General features: G+C 34.6%; 1 protein-coding gene across 3 annotated transcripts in view; it reads right to left on the reverse strand.

The window, feature by feature from the left end:
* SOX6 (SRY-box transcription factor 6) overlaps positions 1-20,338 on the reverse strand; it is a 636,354-nt gene that overhangs the window by 256,691 nt on the left and 359,325 nt on the right. For all 3 annotated transcript variants that reach the window (XM_082628665.1, XM_082628667.1, XM_082628666.1), the window contains exon 6: positions 16,055-16,144. In XM_082628665.1, coding sequence (XP_082484791.1) covers positions 16,055-16,144 — 90 coding nt within the window. The remainder of the gene's footprint in view (positions 1-16,054; positions 16,145-20,338) is intronic.

Below are 20,338 nucleotides of genomic sequence, written 5' to 3' on the forward strand. Positions count from 1 at the left end.
TTGCTATGTTATAATACATATATATTTATAAAACTAGCCATGGTGTGCATTTATTGTTAGTAAAAAGAGTTTATGAGTTCTGCAATGATAACTCACTATTGATTACAAGATGACCAAAAGACTATGTGAGGGCTTCTCTGGTGGCACAGTGGTTGGGAGTCCACCTTCCAATGCAGGGGACACAGGTTAGAGCCCTGGTCCGGGAAGATCCCACATGCCGCAGAGCAGCTAAGCCCGTGGGCCACAACTACTCAGCCTGCGAGCCTACAACTACTGAGCTCGTATGCCACAACTACTGAAGCCCGTGTACTGCAGCAAGAGAAGCCACCGCAATGAGAGGCCCGCGCATCTCAACGGAGACCCAGTGCAGCCAAAAAAAAAAAAAAAAAAGACTATGTGAAATGGGCTAAACATGCTATTTGAGGGAAATTCCACCTTACTAATTTACTGTGTTATTTTAGGGAAGTGACTCTTCTTTTGTGGATATTGGGGTCCCTATATGGAAAATAAGTTGAATTGCGTAACATGCAAAGCTCCTTCAACTCTAATTTTTGGAGATTCTATGATTTTAGATATTACTCTGAAGTTCTACAATTACACAGATTTATACAGAAAATAGATAGTGACACTCTACTACATTATTTCATACAAATCAATGAGAAAATTACACGTACTCTGAATCTCTTTCACAAGCTGGTCTCTAGAGCAATACAGCATTTGTCTTAGAAATAACAATTTAAAATTTTCAAAACACACGAAATCTAAACATTGATATATTGCTGTTTCAATCCTTTTTCCTAATGAGACAGCAAAAATCACTAGGTATGTGAACTTTGCTGATTTTATTGGAGTTAAAAAGTGGCAGATGATTCTTCTCTAAACACCTCCAGATTTTTTTTTAAGTTTCCTTGGATGAAGAAATTGCTGTAAATTTGTAAATGGAAATGCAAGAAAAACTCATTTATAAATGAATATGTAAAGTGTACAGTCACAGCTTTTGGAAGACCACTCTAGTCCTTCTGTGATTGCCTACAACAGAAAATACCAGTAACTGTGAATTACTATTCCTAAAAAAACAGAGTATTCCGTAGAAAGGGCATTGCATAGAATAAGCATCAGAGTACTTAGATATAGTTTAGGTCTTTACTATAAAGTGAACAAACTAGTTGAGAGAATTGGCAGTTAAGATAGTAACCTGTGACGTAGAACACTAATTCTTTGGGAATGCTGTTACATTCATTCTGACCCTTTGGTGATAACGGCACTGCTTAAGTTACTTCAAGAATAACCTACAGTATTTGATCTTCAAAGATCTATCATGCACTGAAAAAAAACATGACTTTTGTGTTCCTGCACTCTCCATCAAAGATTTATGTTTGCAATCAAAACTGAAAATGAAACCAGGCTCTCAGTGGCACATAGTAGCAAAATTATAATACATTCACATTTTTAATTCAGTACATGTACCAAGCACAACTGTAATATGCCTGCACTATTTAATGCAACACAGTTTCTAATTTTACTTCTCTTAGTAAAAACCCTAATGAAGTAACAGTGAGTAATGCTTAAAGTTTTTAATATTAAAGTATAGCAACAATATTTAGGCTCCAGAACAAATCTCTCAGACATTTTAGTTGAATAACTATAGTAAGTAATTGTGTTTCAACAATAACCTTAAAAACATTGGGAATCATTTGTAGAATTTTCCATTTAAAAGCATATGTTTAATCACTTTTTTCCCTAGCAGAAAGAGGCTGTCATTTTTCTAAGCTTCAGGACAGTATACCTACAAGCACATCTACCTTAATCCCTAAATGTAAATATTGAAATGATTAGTCATAAATGACCAAGGAAGGAAAGCACTATTTTCCTTATTTGGTTCATATCACATAATTATTTTTTCTCTCTTATCATCTATGTGTTTGACAAACAGTTTGTGCTAACTCAAACAACCAGCATTACTGTTTCTCTGGCACACTGCCCAGGGAGGCGCCTTCACACCAAGGAGGAGATGCCAGCCACAGCATAGAGGGGCATGTATGCAAAAACGGAAGGCTGGCTAAGATTCTCCTATATAAACCACAGAAGGCTATATCCATGCATAGAAACAGAGGATGAATCCTAATGCTCTAGACATCATTTAGTATGTCACCATTGCATTTAGAAATGTTTTGTCACCATAAGTATCCTGGCATCCTCACTCAAACAAACAAGTATACATACAAATGGGTTATGGACTTTACCAGTACTTCTGCTTCACCTTGTATCCTTCTACTATATTATTCCGCCCTCTTTCTCATTCGGATTTTTTTTTTTTTTTTTTTTTGGCTGTGTTGGGTCTTCATTGCTGCATGTGGGCTGTCTCTAGTTGCAGCAACTGGGGGCTACTCTTCATTGTGGTGTGCAGGCTTCTCATTGCAGTGGCTTCTCTTGTTGCAGAGCACGGGCTCTAGGAGTGCGGGCTTCAGTTGTTGTGGTGTGTGGCCTTCAGTAGTTGTGGTGCATGGGCTCTAGAACGCAGGCCCAATAGTTGTGGCGCATGGGCTTAGCTGCTCCGCAGCATGTGTGATCTTCCCGCACCAGGGCTTGAACCCGTGTCTCCTGCATTGGTAGGCGTATTCTTAACCACTGCACCACCAGGGAAGTCACCCTCATTCGGATTTAGATCAAGATAAATAATTCCGTAGGTGTTCTTTTGCCAAAATGGCAGAGTAGAGAGACCCTGAGCTCACCTCCTCTCACAGGCACACCAAAATTTCAATGATTTACAGAACTACTATTGATGAAAAAGACTGAAACCTACCAGAAAAGTTCTACAAGTAAAGATGTACAGAAGGAACCACAACAAGATGGGTAGGAGGGACAGAGTCATAGTATATCAAGACCCATACGCCTGGGTGCGTGACCCACACACAGGAAAATAATTACAATTGCAGAGGTTCTCCACAAGGAAAGAGGGTTCTGAGCCCTACATCGGGCTCTGCAGCCCAAGAGTCCTGCACTGGGAAGAAAAGCCCTCAGAACATTTGGGTTTGAAGGCCAGCAGGTCTCACTTCCAGAAGACCCAGAGGGTTGTGGGAAATAGACTCCACTCTTAAAGGGCACACACAAAATCTAACACGCTCTGGGACCGCCCCCCCACCTCACCAGCAGAAAGGCTGCTTTAAAACCCCTTGAGCCCACAGCTGCCCTTGGTCACAGCCCTGCCCACCAGAGGGCCAAGGACCTGCCCCCACACACCTGCACACATGTACTAGAGCCAGAACCCCATAGTCCCACAGCCAGAGACCCCAGGACCCAGCTGCAGCCATCAGTGGACAGGCACCAGCCCCAGAATTCCCTGGACCTAGGCCCCACCCATCAGCAAGGCTGCTCGAGCCTCAGGAGCAGCCTCACCCACCAGCAGTGGACAACTGCAGCCCCTAGCTTGACTTGGCAAGACCCAGCCTACCCACCAGCAGGCCAACAAGGTTCAGGACACCTTGGACCCCTCAGCCAGCTGTGTCAGGAACCAGTCCCACTCACCAGTGGTCCTACGCCAGCTTTGGGACCCCTGGGCCCTGCAGTCAGACTCCAGGACCCAGCCCTTCCTGCCAGTGAGTCGACACTAGCCCTAGCTTCACACAACAATGGGTAGCCACCAGCCACAGGATCTCCTGGACCCCAGCTTCACCCCAGGACTCTGCAGCCAGCCACCTCGTGACCCAGCCCCACCAACCAGTGGCGGGCAGCCTCCAACAAAGGCAGGACCTGGAAACCAACTGAACTGGAAGCCAGTCATGCCTTACAGACCACCCACAGTAGCAGCCCACCACAACAGAAGGACCCATGAAGCCCACATAGAGGTTGAGCATAGACCTCTGGTGACCAGAGGGAAGTGTACTGCTGGGAGCATTGAATGTCTCCTACAAAAGGCCACTTCTCTAAGGTCGGGAAGCATAACCAACCTACCAGATATATAGAAATAAAAACGGCAAGTTAAGCAAAATGAGGTGGCAGAAGAATGGAGGAACATGTCAAAACCCCAGAGGAAGAACTAAGTGAAGTGGAGATAGGCAGTCTACCCTAGAAAGAGCTCAAGGTAATGATCGTAAAGATGATCAAAGAACTCAGGAGAAAAATGGATGAACAGAGCAGGAAGTTAGAAGTTTTGAACAAAGAGTTAGAAAATATAAAGAACTCAACCAAACAGAGGTGAAGAATACAGTAACTGAAATGAAAGATACACAAGAAGGAATCAACAGCAGACTATATAATACAGAGGAATGGATCAGCAAGCTGGAAGACAGAGTAGTGGAAATCACTGAAACTGAACAGAAAAAAGAAAAAAGAATGAAAATAAATGAGGAAAATTTAAGAGACCTCTGGACAACATCAAAAATACTAACATTACATTATAGGGGTCCCAGAAGGAGAAGAGAGAGAAAGGGGCAGGTAACATACATGAAGACATAACAGCTGAAAACTTCCCTAACCTGGAAAAGGAAACAGACATCCCAGTCCAGGAAGTATAAAGAGTCCCAAACAAGATCAACACAAAGAGGACCAGACCAAGACACAATGTAATTAAAATGGCAAATATTAAAGATGTAGAGACAATAAAAAAGCAGCAAGAGAAAAGCAACAAGTTACATACAAGGAAACTTACATAAGGCTATTAGCTGACATTTCAGCAGAAACTGTAGGCCAGAAGGCACTATATATTTATATAAAGTGAGGAAAGGAAAAAACCCTACAACCAAGAATACTGTCTACTCAGCAAGGCTCTCACTCAGATTTGATGGAGAGATCAAAAGTTTTACAGACAAGCAAAAGCTAAAAGTGTTCAGCACCATCAAACTAGCTTCACAAGAAATGTTCAGGGGACTTCTCTAAGCAAAAAAGAAAAGGCTGCTACTAGAAACATGAAAATTACAAAAGGAAGAAGCTCACTGGTAAAGGCAAATACACAGTAAAGGTAGTTTATCAACCATGTACAAAGTTAGTAGGAAGGCTAAAAGACAAAATTATTAAAATCATCTATATTCACAATAAGCAGTTAAGGGATACACAAAACAAAAAGATGTAAAATATGATGTCAGAAACAGCAATCATGAGGGGGGAAGAGTAAAAAATACAGCATTGTTAGAATGCAATTAGAATTAAGAGATCAGCAACTTAAAATAATTTATATATTTATATTGTTATATACAAATGTCATGGTAACCCCAAGCCAAAAATCTGTAATACACACACAAAAAAGAGAAAGGAATCCAAGCAACACTAAAGATAGGAATCAAATCACAAGGGAAGAGGACCAAAGAAGAAAGGAACAGAAAAGAACTACAAAACAACCCTAAAACAATTAACAAAATGGCAATAAGTAGATACATATCAATAATTACTTTAAGTGTAAATTGACTAAATGCTCCAATCAAAAGACACAGAGTGGCTGAAGGGATACAAAAAAAACAGACCTGTATATACGCTGTCTACAAGATATTCACTTCAGATCTAAAGACACACACAGATTGAAAGTGAGAGGATGAAAAAGGGTGTTCCATGCAAACGGAAATCAAAAGAAAGCCAGGGTAGCAATACTTACATTAGACAAAATAGACTTTAAAACAAAGACTGTTACAAGAGACAAATAAGGACATTACATAATGATCAAGGGTTCAATCCAAGAAGATATAACAATTGTACATATATATATACATCCAACATAAATCACTTAAACACATAAAGCAAATATTAATAGAAATAAAGGGAGAAATTGACATTAACTCAGTAATAGTAGGGAATTTTAACAGCCCACTTACATCAATGGACAGATCTTCCAAGCAGAAAATCAATAAGGAAACACTGGCCTTAAATGACACATTAGATACGATAGATTTAATATATATAGAATACTGCATCCAAAAGCAGCTGAGTACACATTCTTTTCAAGTGCAAATGGAACATTCTTCAGGATAGATCACATGCCAGGCCACAAAACAAGTCTTTCTAAATTTCAATTTAAGAAAATTGAAAACATATCAAGCATCTTTTCTAACCACAATACGATAAGACTAGAAATCAACTACATGGAAAAAAACTTCAAAAAACAAAAGCATGTGGAGACTAAACAGTATGTTACTAAACAACCAATGGATCACTAAAGAACTCAAGGAAGAAATCAAAATATACCTGGAGACAAATGAAAACAAAACGGCAAGAATCCAAATGCTATGGGGTGCAGCAAAACAGCTGTAAGAGGTAAGTTTGTAGCAATACAAGCTTACCTCAGGAAACAAGAAAAATCTCAAATAAACAACCTAACCTTAGACCTAAAGGGAACATACCTCAACATAATAAGGGCCATATATGATCAGCCCACAGATAATATCATGCTCAACAATGAAAAGCTGAAAGCATTTCCTCTAAGATCAGGAACAAGAGACAGATGGCCACTCTCGCCACTTTTATTCAACATAGTATTGGAAGTCTTAGCTACTGCAATCAGAAAAGAAAAAGAAATAAAAGGAATCCAAGTTGGAAAGGAAGAAGTAAAACTGTCACTGTTTACAGATGACATGATACTATACATAGAAAATCCTAAAGATGTCACCAGAAAACTACTAGAGCTCATCAATGAATTTGGTAAACTTGCTGGATATAAAATTAATACTGTTGTATTTCTATACACTAACAACAACTATCAGAAAGAGAAATTAAGGAAACAATCCCATTTACAATTGCATCAAAAAGAATAAATTACCTAGGAAGAAACCTACCTAAGGAGGTAAAAGATGTGTACTTGGAAAACTATAAGACACTGATAAGAGAAATTAAAGCTAACACAATCAAATAGACAGATATATCGTGTTCAAGAATTGGAAAATTAATATTGTTAAAACGATCATACTATCCAAGGCAATCTACAGATTTAATGCACTCTCTATCAAGTTACCAATGGCATTTTTCACAGTACTAAAACAAATAATTCCGAAATGTGTGTGGAAATACAAAAGACCCTGAAGAGACAAAATAGTCTTACAAAAGAAGAACACAGCTGGACATATTACTCTCCCTAATTTCAAACTACAATACAAAGCTACAGTAATCAAAACAGTATGGTACAGGCAAAAGAAGAGACACATAGATCAATGGAACAGAATAGACAGCCCAGAAGTAAACCTACACATTTATGGTCAATTAATCTATGACAAAGGATGGAAGACTATATAGAGGAGAAAAGATAGTCTCTTCAATATGTAGTGCTGGGAAAACTGGACAGCTACACGTCAAAGAGTGAAATTAGAACATTTTTTCATATACAAAAATAAACTCAAAATGGATTAAAGACTTAAATGTAAGACCAGAAACCATAAAACTCCTCAAGGAAAATATAGGTGAAACACTCTTTGACATTAACTGTAGCAATATTTTTTGGATCTGTCTCCTGGTAAAGTAAATAAAAGCAAAAATAAACAAATGAGACCTAATTTAACTTAAATGTTTTTGCACAGCAAAGAAAACCATCAACAAAATTAAACGACAACCTACTGAATGGGAGCAAATATTTGTAAATGATATCACTGATAGGAGTAAATATCTAAAATATATTTATGTGATACAATTCAATACCAAAAACAAACTGCCCTTGGGAGGGAGACGCAGGAGGGAGGGGATGTGGGAACAGATGTATATGTATGACTGATTCACTTTGTTGTAAAGCAGAGACTAATAAAAAAAACCAAACAAACAAACAAAAACTGCCCAATTAAAAAATGGGCAGAAGGCCTCAATAGACATTTTTCCAAAGAGGACAAACCAATGACCAACAGGCATATGAAAAGATGCTCACCATTGCTAATCATCAGAGAAATGCACATCAAAATCACAATGAGATATCACCTCACACCTGTCAGAATGCCTAACATCAAAAAGAACACAAATAACAAATGATGGCAAGGATGTGGAGAAAAAGGGAACCCTTGTGCACCACTGGTAGGAATGTAAATTGGTGTCGTCACTATGGAAAACATTATGGAGGTTCCTCAAAAAACTAAAAGATAGAACTACTATGTAATCCATCAATTCCACTCCTGGGTATATATCCTAAGAAAATGAAAACACTAATTCAAAAAGATACATGTATCCCAATGTTCATAGCAGCATTATTTACAATAGCCAAGATATGGACACAACCTAAGTGTCCTTTAACAGATAAATGGATAAAGAAGATGCAGTATTAAAAAATATATATATATATATACACACACACATATATATATAGGAATACTACTCAGCCATAAAAAGAATGAAATTTTGCAACAACATGGATGGACCTGGAGGGTGTTATGCTTAGTGAAAAAAGCAGACAGAGAAAGACAAATACTGTATGATATCACTTATATGCAGAATCTAAAAAATAAAACAAACTAGTGAATATAACAAAAAAGAGAGAGACTCACAAATGCAAAGAATAAATCAGTGGTTACCAGTGGGGAGAGAGGGAGGGAGGGAGTGGAAAGATAGGGGTAGTGGATTAAAAGGTACAAACTATTAGGTATAAAATAAATAAGCTGCAAGGATATATTATACAGCACAGAGAATATAGCCAATATTTTATAATAACTATAAATGGAGTATAATCTATAAAAAGTTGAATCGCTATATTGTATACCTGAAACTAATATAATATTGTAAATGAACTATGTCTCAATTTCTTTAAATGATAAACACTACTGTAGGGAAGAACTGTATTACCTATACCCATGCCTGCTTTGCTATACTGCCTCACTTACATAGAAAAGAGCAAAATTGGAAGTATTTTGGTTGTTCGTGTGTTGCAGGAGGATGAAACAGTCCAGAGTCTATCATCCCCTTGTCCCCCGTGCAGAACTCCAAGACTGAAGAATCTGAGAAGTAATCTGTATTATACTAAACAGAGGCTTTAGAGACCAGGATTCAAACCCTACATCCATAACTTTCTGAGTGACCCAAACAAGCCACTTAATTTCTCTCAGTCTAATGTTACTCACATGTAAAATCAATATAAAAATATTTTCCTCACTGGGTTGTCAAAAGGATCAGATAAAATAATGTAGGTAGTTTTAGTACATGGTTTCTTTTATAGACAATAAAGTATCTCACAAAAGTATTTATTATATTACTTACTGACAGGAAATAGATAGTATTTTGAAGAACAGTCTTAAAATTAAGAAAATTTAATAAACACTAGTATAATTTTGAAGGAATTTTAGGAGGTCATGAACATTCCACCAAAGCAGGAATACCCCTCTACATCTCTGTTTAAATTTTCCATTGATTTTATTTTATTAATTTATCCACTCATTTATTCATTTAATAAATATTTATTGAACAACCACTATATTTGATCCAACTGCATCAATGTTGGGTAGCCATTAATTGTTCCTAAGTTCTTTTGTATATTGAGAACAATTTCCCTATTACCTTAACCCCCTAAAACAACACAAAAATCTTATCCACTTCTATTCAACAAAACTCCAAACATCTAACGTGTATGAGGTCAAACTTCCCTAGGTCTTGAATCACTATTCACATTAAATGTCCAAGTCTCCTTCCTAGTCTACCCACTTTTGATAAATACTAATTTCACAACAGACCCCTTAAAATATGGTAACCCAATCAGAACACAATACTTCCAGATGTAACCAGACCAAGGCAAAGGTCTAATCACTTTATGCTATCTTTCATTTAAGTCTTAATAATACATTTATTTAAAAATACTTGTAATAATATTAACTTCTTTTGAACATTGCTTTGAGATTACTGCTATTAAACTTATGCCATTTACAGCACTCTATCCTCAATGCTGCTGTAAAAAAGAAGTTACCTATGGAAATATGATGGGGGGTTAGGGATGGGATTTTCTCTTAAAGAATATTAGACAAGACTCAGATACAGGCCCACTGAAAATCCATGATTCATTGTTTGTCCACCTTCAGCAATATGCCAACTCCTACCAAGAGTTTTGGAAATACTGCTTTATTTAACTTAGATAATAGGACTTTTATTTGAAAGCACTAGTATTTTTTAAAGTAAAATCTAAAAAGTAGGTTATTAATGTATTGTTTCTTAATATGTAGTAATATTAAAGTCACCGGGTTGAAGATTCCTTTTTCAGTATAGCTCATCCATTCTATTGCCCACACTTTAATTCTCCTTCTAGCACCTAACCCACCACAAAGAATTTTCCAATGACAGAGGCTGTTTCCACTCTTTCTCAGCTTCATCACACTCTTGAATCCAAAAGAAGACATAAAGTTAAGAATGACATAGAAACATAAGTTAGATAATAATATAAATATTGACTATTTAGAAAATAATGACTATGAGAATTCTAAAAATTTAAATTTATGGGATGCATAAAGCTAGTTCTACAAACACATTCATGGCTAAAAGTGCTTTTATTAATTAATAAAAAAATGTTGAAAATAAAGTAGTCAACTTAGAAAATTAGGAGGTATCAGAAAACAGACAGAAGAAAAAGTATAAGAAAAACAAAGAAGAGAGAGATAACAAAGGTAAAAGCAAGATTAAGTAGTTGGCATGCTGAAAAACAGCAGAACTGACAAGTAAACCTAAAAGCTGGATCCTTACTGGGGAGTAAGGGGGGAATGATAAATAGAAAAACCACTAGCAAAATTTGAGGAACAAAAGGGAGAGAACACAAATATGCAAAATTTAAGTAGAATATATAACAGCAAATAAATGGAAAACTTAAAATAAGCGATATTGTATTTTAAAACGATACTAATGTTTTTGAAAATCTCAGTGAAATATACAATTTTCTAGGAAATTTTTTCCTGGCAAAACTGACTTAAAGAGAAAAAGAAACTTAAAAAAAATTATCTCCATAGAAAACTCTAAGCCTAGATGATTTATGAATATATTCTTTCAGAATTTTAAGAAATAAGTGATTCCCACTTATTTTTTTCACCTGATGAACTCAAATGTTTATTTTTATTGATTATACTAAGATGAAATCGTTGTCCTCTTTTTTAATTTAAGTATAGTTGATTTACATTGTTTGATTAATTTCTGATATACAGCAAAGTGATTCAGTTATCTGGCAACAAATATCTGTCAATAATTACCTTAAATGTCAATGGACCAAATGCTCCAATCAAAAGACACAGAGTGGCAGATCGGATAAAAAAAAAAACCAAGAGCCTACAATATGTTGCCTTCAAGAGACCCAATTCAGGCAAAGGACACAAAAAGAATATAAAAAAAGATTCCCACCTATTAATAAGATGTTGTCTATTCAATAGTTTTACATAGCCTTCCTCCACAAAAAAGGAGGAAAAGCTTTCCAATTCCACGAACTCTGGCACTAAAATTTAACAAAGATAGTACAAATAAAGAAAAACACAAACTAATCTCATTTACAAATACAGATGCAAAAATAGCTGTAATGTAAGCAAATAAAATTATGCAGTACATTAAAACAAGACTACACCATGACTAATTAGGGTTTATTTCATCAGTAAATTTGAAAAACAAAAACCAATAAGATATACCATAAACTAAAATGCAGTTTCTCATAGAAACTCCTAATAAAGTGGACTAGCATGATTTTTAATGATAAAAATCATTAAATCAACAGTCAATATAATACTTAAGGTGAAATATTAAAAACAATTCCATAAATTAAAAACTAAATAAAATACCTGCTATCACCTGTATTATTTAATATTATTCTTGATATTCTAGGCAGTGTATTAAAGAAGGGGTGAAAAAAAAGGAACAAATAACTGCTAAAAAAGAGGAGAAAACATATCAGCTGAAATATGACTAGAGCTAATAAGTCTGACAAAAAGGGAAGTTATAAAATGAATCAGCAAAATTTACTAACACCCCCAAATATAATAACAAAAATAGAGTAGTATGAAAAATATCTCATTCATAAGAGCAAGTAAAAATATTAAATATTATAAAGGAAACGTCAAAGGAAATGTGCAGAATCTGTATATAAAAAACAAAACATTGTTGAGGGACATAAAAGAATTGAGTAAGTTATTTGGAATGGAAAGATTCAATGCTAAAAAGATTTGTTATCCCATAGTTTTATAATCTTTTTTTAAAAATCACTTTGCAATTTTAATTAACAACATATAAATCTAAGATAAACTTTAGAGAAGTATACAAACACCTTAAAGAATAATTATGAATGAGGTCTTGCAATACTTTTCAAAGATTCTATAAAGCTACAGTGATTAATATAGCCTAGCACTGTAAAAGTTTAGGTAGAAAGATAAATGGAATAGAGCCAAAAACTGAGAAATGGCTCCAAATATGTAATCAGTATGTAATAAAAGATGTTATTTCAAGTCAGATGGGATAAGATGGGTTACTTAATAAATGATACAGAGATATCTGGTTAACTTGAGAAAAAAATTAAGTTATATCTCTGGTCGAAATTATACTCAAAATATATTCAAGATGAATCAAAGACTTAAGTGTATAAAAATATAGTCAAAGAACTGGAAGAAAATATAGTAGAATATTATATAACTTTAGACTGGAAGAAGCCTTTCTAAACAAACCCCAAACAGAAAAAAAAAAAAGAGCATTAAAAAAGGGAGGCAAAGATTTAACAACAAAACCATAAAGTAAAGAAAATGACAAAATATACATATATGACAAATAAAGGCTAATACCATTAAAATATAAATTAAGAGCCTTAAAAACCATAAAAACTAGACAAATCCTTTAAAGGAAAAATGGGCAAACAACATAAACAGACAATTCACAAAGGAAGAGACATTTAATACAAATAAATGCATGTAAAACTCTTCATTCTCAATAAAACTCAAAAGAATTCAAATTAAATCAGCAATAATATGTTATATTCCCTTATCAAACTGGCAAGAAATTTTTTAAAAAATAATACTTGCTACTGAGGGCAAGGGAATACTTTCAGATACTGCTGGTGAGAGCACAGAACACTATATCTGAAGGGCAATGTGAATCAAAAGCCTTTTTTAAAAAGAACACCTTCTTTGACCCAGTAATTTCACTTTTTAGAAATATATCATAAGAAAATAACCACTAATTGACACGGAAAAGTATTAAAAAGTTACCCATGTTCAAGGTTTTCTTTATAATGACAAACAATAAAAACAACTTAAATATTGAATAAAAGACTCAGTTAAATTATAAGAACCTCATTTTATGCAATATTTTCTGCAAATAAGAATAATAGTTTAGAAGATGACCTAATCAGGGAAATTCACAATATATCATTAAGTGGAAAAAATAGATTACAAATGAATAGTAAAAGGATGATTCCAATTTTAAGGGAAAAAAATTTTTATGCATAAATTAAAATGGAAAGGATATATACTATAATACAGGTAGAATGAAAGGGCAATTATATTTTCCTTTGGGTGTGTTTATATACTTTTTACAATAAATGTGTATGAATTTTGTAATGAGGGAAAAATAATGAGATATATAAATACACATGCTTGAGATATACTGAACCCTGATAACTCACTGTAGTATGTTTTTCTTTTCTTTTCTTTTAATTTATTTTTTGGCCGCACTGCACGGCATGCAGCATCTTAGTCCCCTGACCAGGGATTGTACCGGTGCCCCCTGCAGTGGAAATGAGGAGCCCTAACCACTGGACCACCAGGGAATTCCCCTAGTATGTTTTTCTTGGAGATAGTATTTAGATCACCCTAAAATTTCAGAATAATTATAACTAATTTTGGTGGCTAATAACTGATCTGATCTTACCTACAATAAAAATGTATGTTGAGTTTCAGCAGTGGCTGAATCAAACTATTTGAACACTACTTTAACCAATTTTTTTTCAATTTTTTATATTATTGGTATACTTTTTGTATAATGTTTATGGTGACAAAATATTAAGATATAAAAAGAGACATTTATGTAGAGTAAATCAAAATGAAAAATTTAGTAAGAATCTTATCTTCTATGCCCATAAAACTGAGGGTAGCACACAAATGAAAGTTTACACTTCACATACAGAATCCAGAAAAGAAAAAGTTAAAGAATTTGAAAAGCCTAATTCTGCATGTTTCACTTTTGAGATTTATATATTTTGATTATATAAAACTAGTACAGTTTTTGCATTTTTAGAATCAAAAATAAAGATAGAAAGTGGGAGGGGGAAAGATAACCCAAAGCATAAAAACTCGATGCTGAATCATAACATAATAAAATGTTAGCTTCCACATTACTGAGAGAAAGCAAGACCCCCATCATTCACGCTGGCAAAAGCTTGCCTTTGCATAAACCATTTCTGTTCTCACTGTCATAAAACCAATGACTTTGGAAAGGGAAGAAAACACAGAATGACGTGCAAAGTAGCACACACCATGTTATTGCAGCTGGATAAAGAATATGTCACTAATGACTTTCTTTCTACCCGTCAGTTTTAAGTTGAGTTTCTTTTTTTTTTCCAAAATAGCAAATGGCCTTTATGAGTACAAAACAGAAGCAGTGAAATTCAAAATAATATCCAATTTCCACTTGATTTTGATACTGCATTAGTTAATAGAATGAGTTATTAATTATTTCTTGGAAAAGATATGACTCCCTTTTCTCTTCATTTGAGTTGAACATAACATGCCTGAACACTAAGCAGTTTTCTGTAATAAATTCAAAATAAAATTTTCATCAGAGAGTTATCGTGAAATGTTCATCTTAAATGAGGAATTATCCATGGGAATATTCACCTGAAGTCATTTGATAAATTCAGAAAACTAATGTAATTAAGTTCCCAAATTGTCAGGTCAGGTCAGAGTGATGACTGTCTGTAAGGGACAACTGAAAAAATTAATTAATGACAATGGATTCTATTGATGGATGGATTCTATTCAATGGATTCTGTGATACCAAAAGCTAGTGATACAGCACTTCATCTCCACAAAGGAATCAACAAGAGAGAACTGGGCAAAAAGTATAGCTTATTAACTGATAGGGCAGCTTAATTCTGTAATGGATTGGGACTGCCCACTTCTTAACATGTTTCAAAATAATAACGTCAATCACTTATCTTTAAAAATAAAGATGCTCATTCTCATCCGGGCTGGAGATCATGAAATGCTAACTTTTCTGATTGAGATTAATCAACCTACAATCCTATGGGCAGTTAATAACAACCACAACTTTCCCTCATGAGGACTTTCTTAAGTGCCAGGCAGTTTTAAAAGCTTTACATATACTAATTCTCTTTTTTTTTTTTTTTTTTTTTTTTTTGCTGTACGCGGGCCTCTCACTGCTGTGGCCTCTCCCGTTGCGGAGCACAGGCTCCGGACACACAGGCTCCGCGGCCATGGCTCGCGGGCCCAGCCGCTCCGCGGCATGTGGGATCTTCCGGGATCGGGGCACGAACCCGTGTTCCCTGCATCGGCAGGCGGACTCTCAACCACTGCGCCACCAGGGAAGCCCTATACTAATTCTCTTAATGGGCCTATGAAGTAGGTATTTTTATTATCCTCAGTTTAGATGCAAGGAATTCAAAACATAGAAAGCTTCAGTGACTTGCCCCAGATCACTCATCTAGTAAGTGACAGAGCCAGGATTTGAACAGGTAAACAGGCCTCAGAATCCAGCCATAAACCATAAACAGCACATTCTATAAACTCCTTTTTTACAGTTACTACAGCTGACCCTTTTTGATCAGAAGAAATTCAAATCAGTGATTTGGATTCATCAATTAAGCTATTATTATGATTTCAAAAGGAAGGATTTAAATTATCTTTAACTTAATTTGTTCATCTTTGACATAACCTTTTTTCTTTTTCACACTTTTTGCTCAGTAAACTAATGAAGCAGTTTATCCTATAAGTTATATGTTTATAGACTAAAAAAAGGGCAAAACTTTCATTCTATAAACATTACAAAAGAATAAAGTTCAGGAACACACTATACATTTACCCTCTCAAATATAAACAAATATTAGAGGTAAGAATTTAATGTTAGGGCACAGAAGATAAGCAAATGTGTTGTGGAACAAAATAATATTTCTACATTGATACGTTTGATATTTTGTATATTGTACCTTTAATTTCTCCAAGAAGTTCACTGGTATTTAATCTTTCCATTTTTTCCTTCCAATCTTTTGAAAGTAGTTTTTCCATGCAGGAGGAATCTATTAAAATAAAAAAGTAAGTATTAAAACTATTACACATGTATTTGATAAGTATTAAAATATTACAAATACAGAAGGCTGTGGAGTTTATGGAGAAATTCTGTTATTCAAAAATGATTAAAGCTATTTTTTGTTGTTGCTGTTTTAACCCTAGGATACAGACAATTATATTCTGTTATCTACTATAAAATACCATAACTAAATTTTTTTTTGCTGGAAGATTATTTAAACTATTCCCACGAAAAAATAAAGATAATGCTCAATAATCTTATCTTGGTAGTATAACTATAGTTAATTAATATTCAGCCAGCATTTATCACTTCTTAGACCAATTGGACAGAACAAGGGGCTTTTTCGTACAAGCTTAAGTTTAGATATTATTCCTTTCAAACCAGGTGATGTTTTTTAAGTCCAAGCAAAATTCATGTGCTATTCAAGGAAGAATGATAAATCTTCAAAGGAGAAGAGACCAATCGACCTGTAACTACTTAGTCCTTAAAAAAGAAATAAACATATGGCAACTTTTGTAAAATACCCATTTAGAGTAAAATGCAAAGAAAATAAAGTCATGATGTCCTCTGTCCCCCAGTAATGAAAACAGTTAAAACTTTTCTGTTATATAAAAAGAGATGCATGATCTTTTCACGAAAATCCTTATTTAAACGCTGCTTGACCTATTGCATTTCTTTTTTTTTTTTTTTTTTTTTTTTTTTTTTTTTTTTCTTTTTGCGGTATGCGGGCCTCTCACTGTTGTGGCCTCTCCCGTTGCGGAGCACAGGCTCCGGAAGCGCAGGCCCAGCGGCCATGGCTCACGGGCCCAGCCGCTCCGCGGCATATGGGATCCTCCCAGACCGGGGCACGAACCCGCATCCCCTGCATCGGCAGGCGGACTCTCAACCACTGCGCCACCAGGGAGGCCCGACCTATTGCATTTCTAAATAGCATTTCTAAATAGCATACTAGATTACACTTGTTTCTATTAAGATTCATAAAGTTTACAGAAGTTTAAATTTTAGAATGTTCTAATAATTAGCAAATTTTTATCAATGAGTTATTTTTTTCTCTCTGTTCAGATGGATTTGCAACTGGAGCTACTGCTTACAACTATTTACGTGTATATTTTAAGCCTCAAATCTTAACAAACAGGCCATGTTTCCAAAAGGGAAAGCAGATTTAAATACTCAATCCTCAGTGCAAAGAATACTCCCATTAAACTTTAACATTCCAAGTGTCAAAATTCTGATAACTCCTTTTTAAAATTATATTTAAAATAATTACTTCAATTCCAAATGCCTTTTCTCTCCCATATCAGTACCTATCTCTTTAGCATTTTCCCTTTCATTTTTTCTCCAACTTCTAAATCTTCCTTGAATTTTTCAGAATGACAGTAAGGTCAAGATGGATCTGAAGGGTTTTAGAAACTAGATAAGCTTTAAAAAGAAGACAGTGAGCCCCGGGTAAGAGATGAGAGGACCACTGCATGGTTAGAAAGTATTGGTGAAAACAATTAACGTTTGTTCGTGACATGATCAATCAATCAAGGAATGGACAGAATCCAGATCAGTATGTTGGGAAATGGCTGATGAAGAACAACCATACTAGCTCTCTATCACAGAAGCTAAAGTTCTTTCTAAATAGAAGTCAGCTTGATTCTATTAAGTGAAAGCTCCCTGATACTTCCCTTACTTCGTCCCTTCTTTCCTTTCCTCCTTCTTTCCTTCCAGTCTTTCCTATTAATTATTTTCTTAGGCTTCAACAAGTGACCTACCACTGTGAATAAAAACTGGATTCTGAGTGACCTGCCAATAGGGCCTATATGCATATGCATATGTTCAGTTTGTATTTAATTTTCAAAATGTTCTCTTGTTACTTTTATTTTAAATTCAGAAACAAGGTGTATACTTCGTTCCAAACATATTTTGTTTTTATGCTGAAGTCATAGAAAAGATAATACTAGGTTTGAGAGTTAAGAAGCAAAATCTTCAAAGCAATGCCTATCAGAGATTACTTTTTCTCAAATCAGGTTTAAATTTCTGGACATAACATTAGACCATGTAAAAGAATAATCAACAAAATGTCTTCAACTTCCTATCTTACTCAGTTTTGTTACTTTTTTTTAACCTTTTCATACATGTTATTTAACATTGTACTAAACTGATAATCACTGATATGAACACTAAAGCATAACTTGTTTGGTTAAAATTTGAGTTGAGTGCACATATTATAATGGTCAAGACAAAATCCCAATTGACTAGTAATGATCCAAAATTCACAGCAAGTTCATAAACTAGGATTAGATACACACTAAATGTAAAACAGGCTAAAATATGTCTCTCATTTCTATTAATAGACCTGAAATCTTTCAGAGCTCCAGAAAAAGAATGCTGAAACTTCATGGGAGAAAAACAGAACTATATGGACAACAAGAATATACACTTCAAACATTTATCAAATAAGTTTGAAGACACAGCTTTACATAAAAGCTAATCATTAATAAAATGGTTAATAAATTCAAAACATTTCACATTCCTATTAGAAAATTAATTCTCACCATAATGCTGAGTTAATCTAGCTATATGAGTTCCCATTTCAGTAGAAGACACTGAGGGGAAAAACATAAAGCAGGCTTTGCAAGTCTATATTTATAGCCCATGAAAATAGTTAGTAACAATCACTGATTGCCTTTCTCTACAGGACAATAAAAGTCACTACATACAACTTTATCAGCATTTAATCTCAATCCTGGGAGATTCCAGGAATATTCAAAACTGTGAGAAGGTTTCTTGAAAAACTGAGCTTTTTCACCTAATTATCTGTCTGCCAGACCTCAAAGGGTATACATACCACAATTAGTACTAAGCACATCCCACACTGTAATGTAAAACAAGTAAGGTGAGGGAAAAAGACCAGAAGACGCAGTACCAGAAGATGTACTAAATGCTACATATGCAGAGGATACTACTGCCTCTACCAAGACGTTTCTGACTTGAAATGAGGACATATATGCTAGATAAAGTTAAAAATAAAATTTATACTTTCAAATTTCCCACTCAAAACAATATCCAGGTAAGGGTAAAAATTAACGGTATTCATCCTCCTGTGCCACATACGTCAACTACATTAACAGGACACTAGCTTTACAGAGGCAATTCATCATATCAGACTTTGCCCCTTTCTGATCATGCACAAATGCAAAAATCAAAGAGGTCAAGATAAGTAAAGAAGTCCAGTTTGCCTTATGTCCACGCAAAGAGTAAGCCCATGTTTCAATTCAGTACTTATGTGGGATTCCAAATGGAAAAAAAAAAAAAGAACTAAACATCACCCGGATATTCTTGGATAACTCTACACAGATAAATATGTTTTACATGATTGACTTGAAACATCTAATATAGTTATGGTAGTGCCACAGTCCTCAAAACAATGAAAAAATATACAGTGTATTTTATTATCTGAGTTTGACTACTCAAATTTTAGTATTTTGACTGAGTTGTTTTCAGCTAAACAGGAGAGAAACTACATACCTTTTGGAAATTATAGTATCACAATATTATAGTATGTGTCACAGTAATATGTACATATTAAAAATGAATGTAAGCCATAACACTTCAGTATAAAAGTGGAAAATGCCAAAATTAATTCCTTACTTTGAAAGAATTAGTGTCCATAAGCCAATACATATTCAATGAAATATGAGTTTATTATATTTATCTTGTCTGATTTTTATAAGTAGTGTGAAAAAACAGGACTGTCAAAAATCGAGTTGCACTTCAATTTTTGCTTATTTTTAATCAAGGATGTAAAGGGTTCTGATATGTTATAAATTAATTTCTCAGTTGCATAGTTTTTGTTTTTCCTTTTCCTTTGCAAATTTAAGTTTTTCTATTTCAATAACCTTTTTCTAAGGAAAAAAGGAAAGATATCATAATGGATTGCAAAGCAATGTTTCTGCTTCCTAAATACCTAGGTTTCAGGCCAGGTAAGTCAGGAATGCTTTATCGTGCTAATAATTAATTTTACAGTACAAGGGAAATTTGAAGTGAGAGTATGTGAGATATTTATTTCCTAATCTATATGACGATATTTTAGGAACAATTTAAAATTATTCCTAGTTAAACAAAGCTGCAGCAGTGTTAACTACTATTCTGAGCAAAATAAAGGGTCAAAGAGAGCAAATAAAGAAATCATCATTAA

This window comes from Mesoplodon mirus, assembly GCF_964341445.2.
Source record: "Mesoplodon mirus genome assembly, chromosome: 7".
Classification (NCBI taxonomy): Eukaryota; Metazoa; Chordata; class Mammalia; order Artiodactyla; family Ziphiidae; genus Mesoplodon; species Mesoplodon mirus.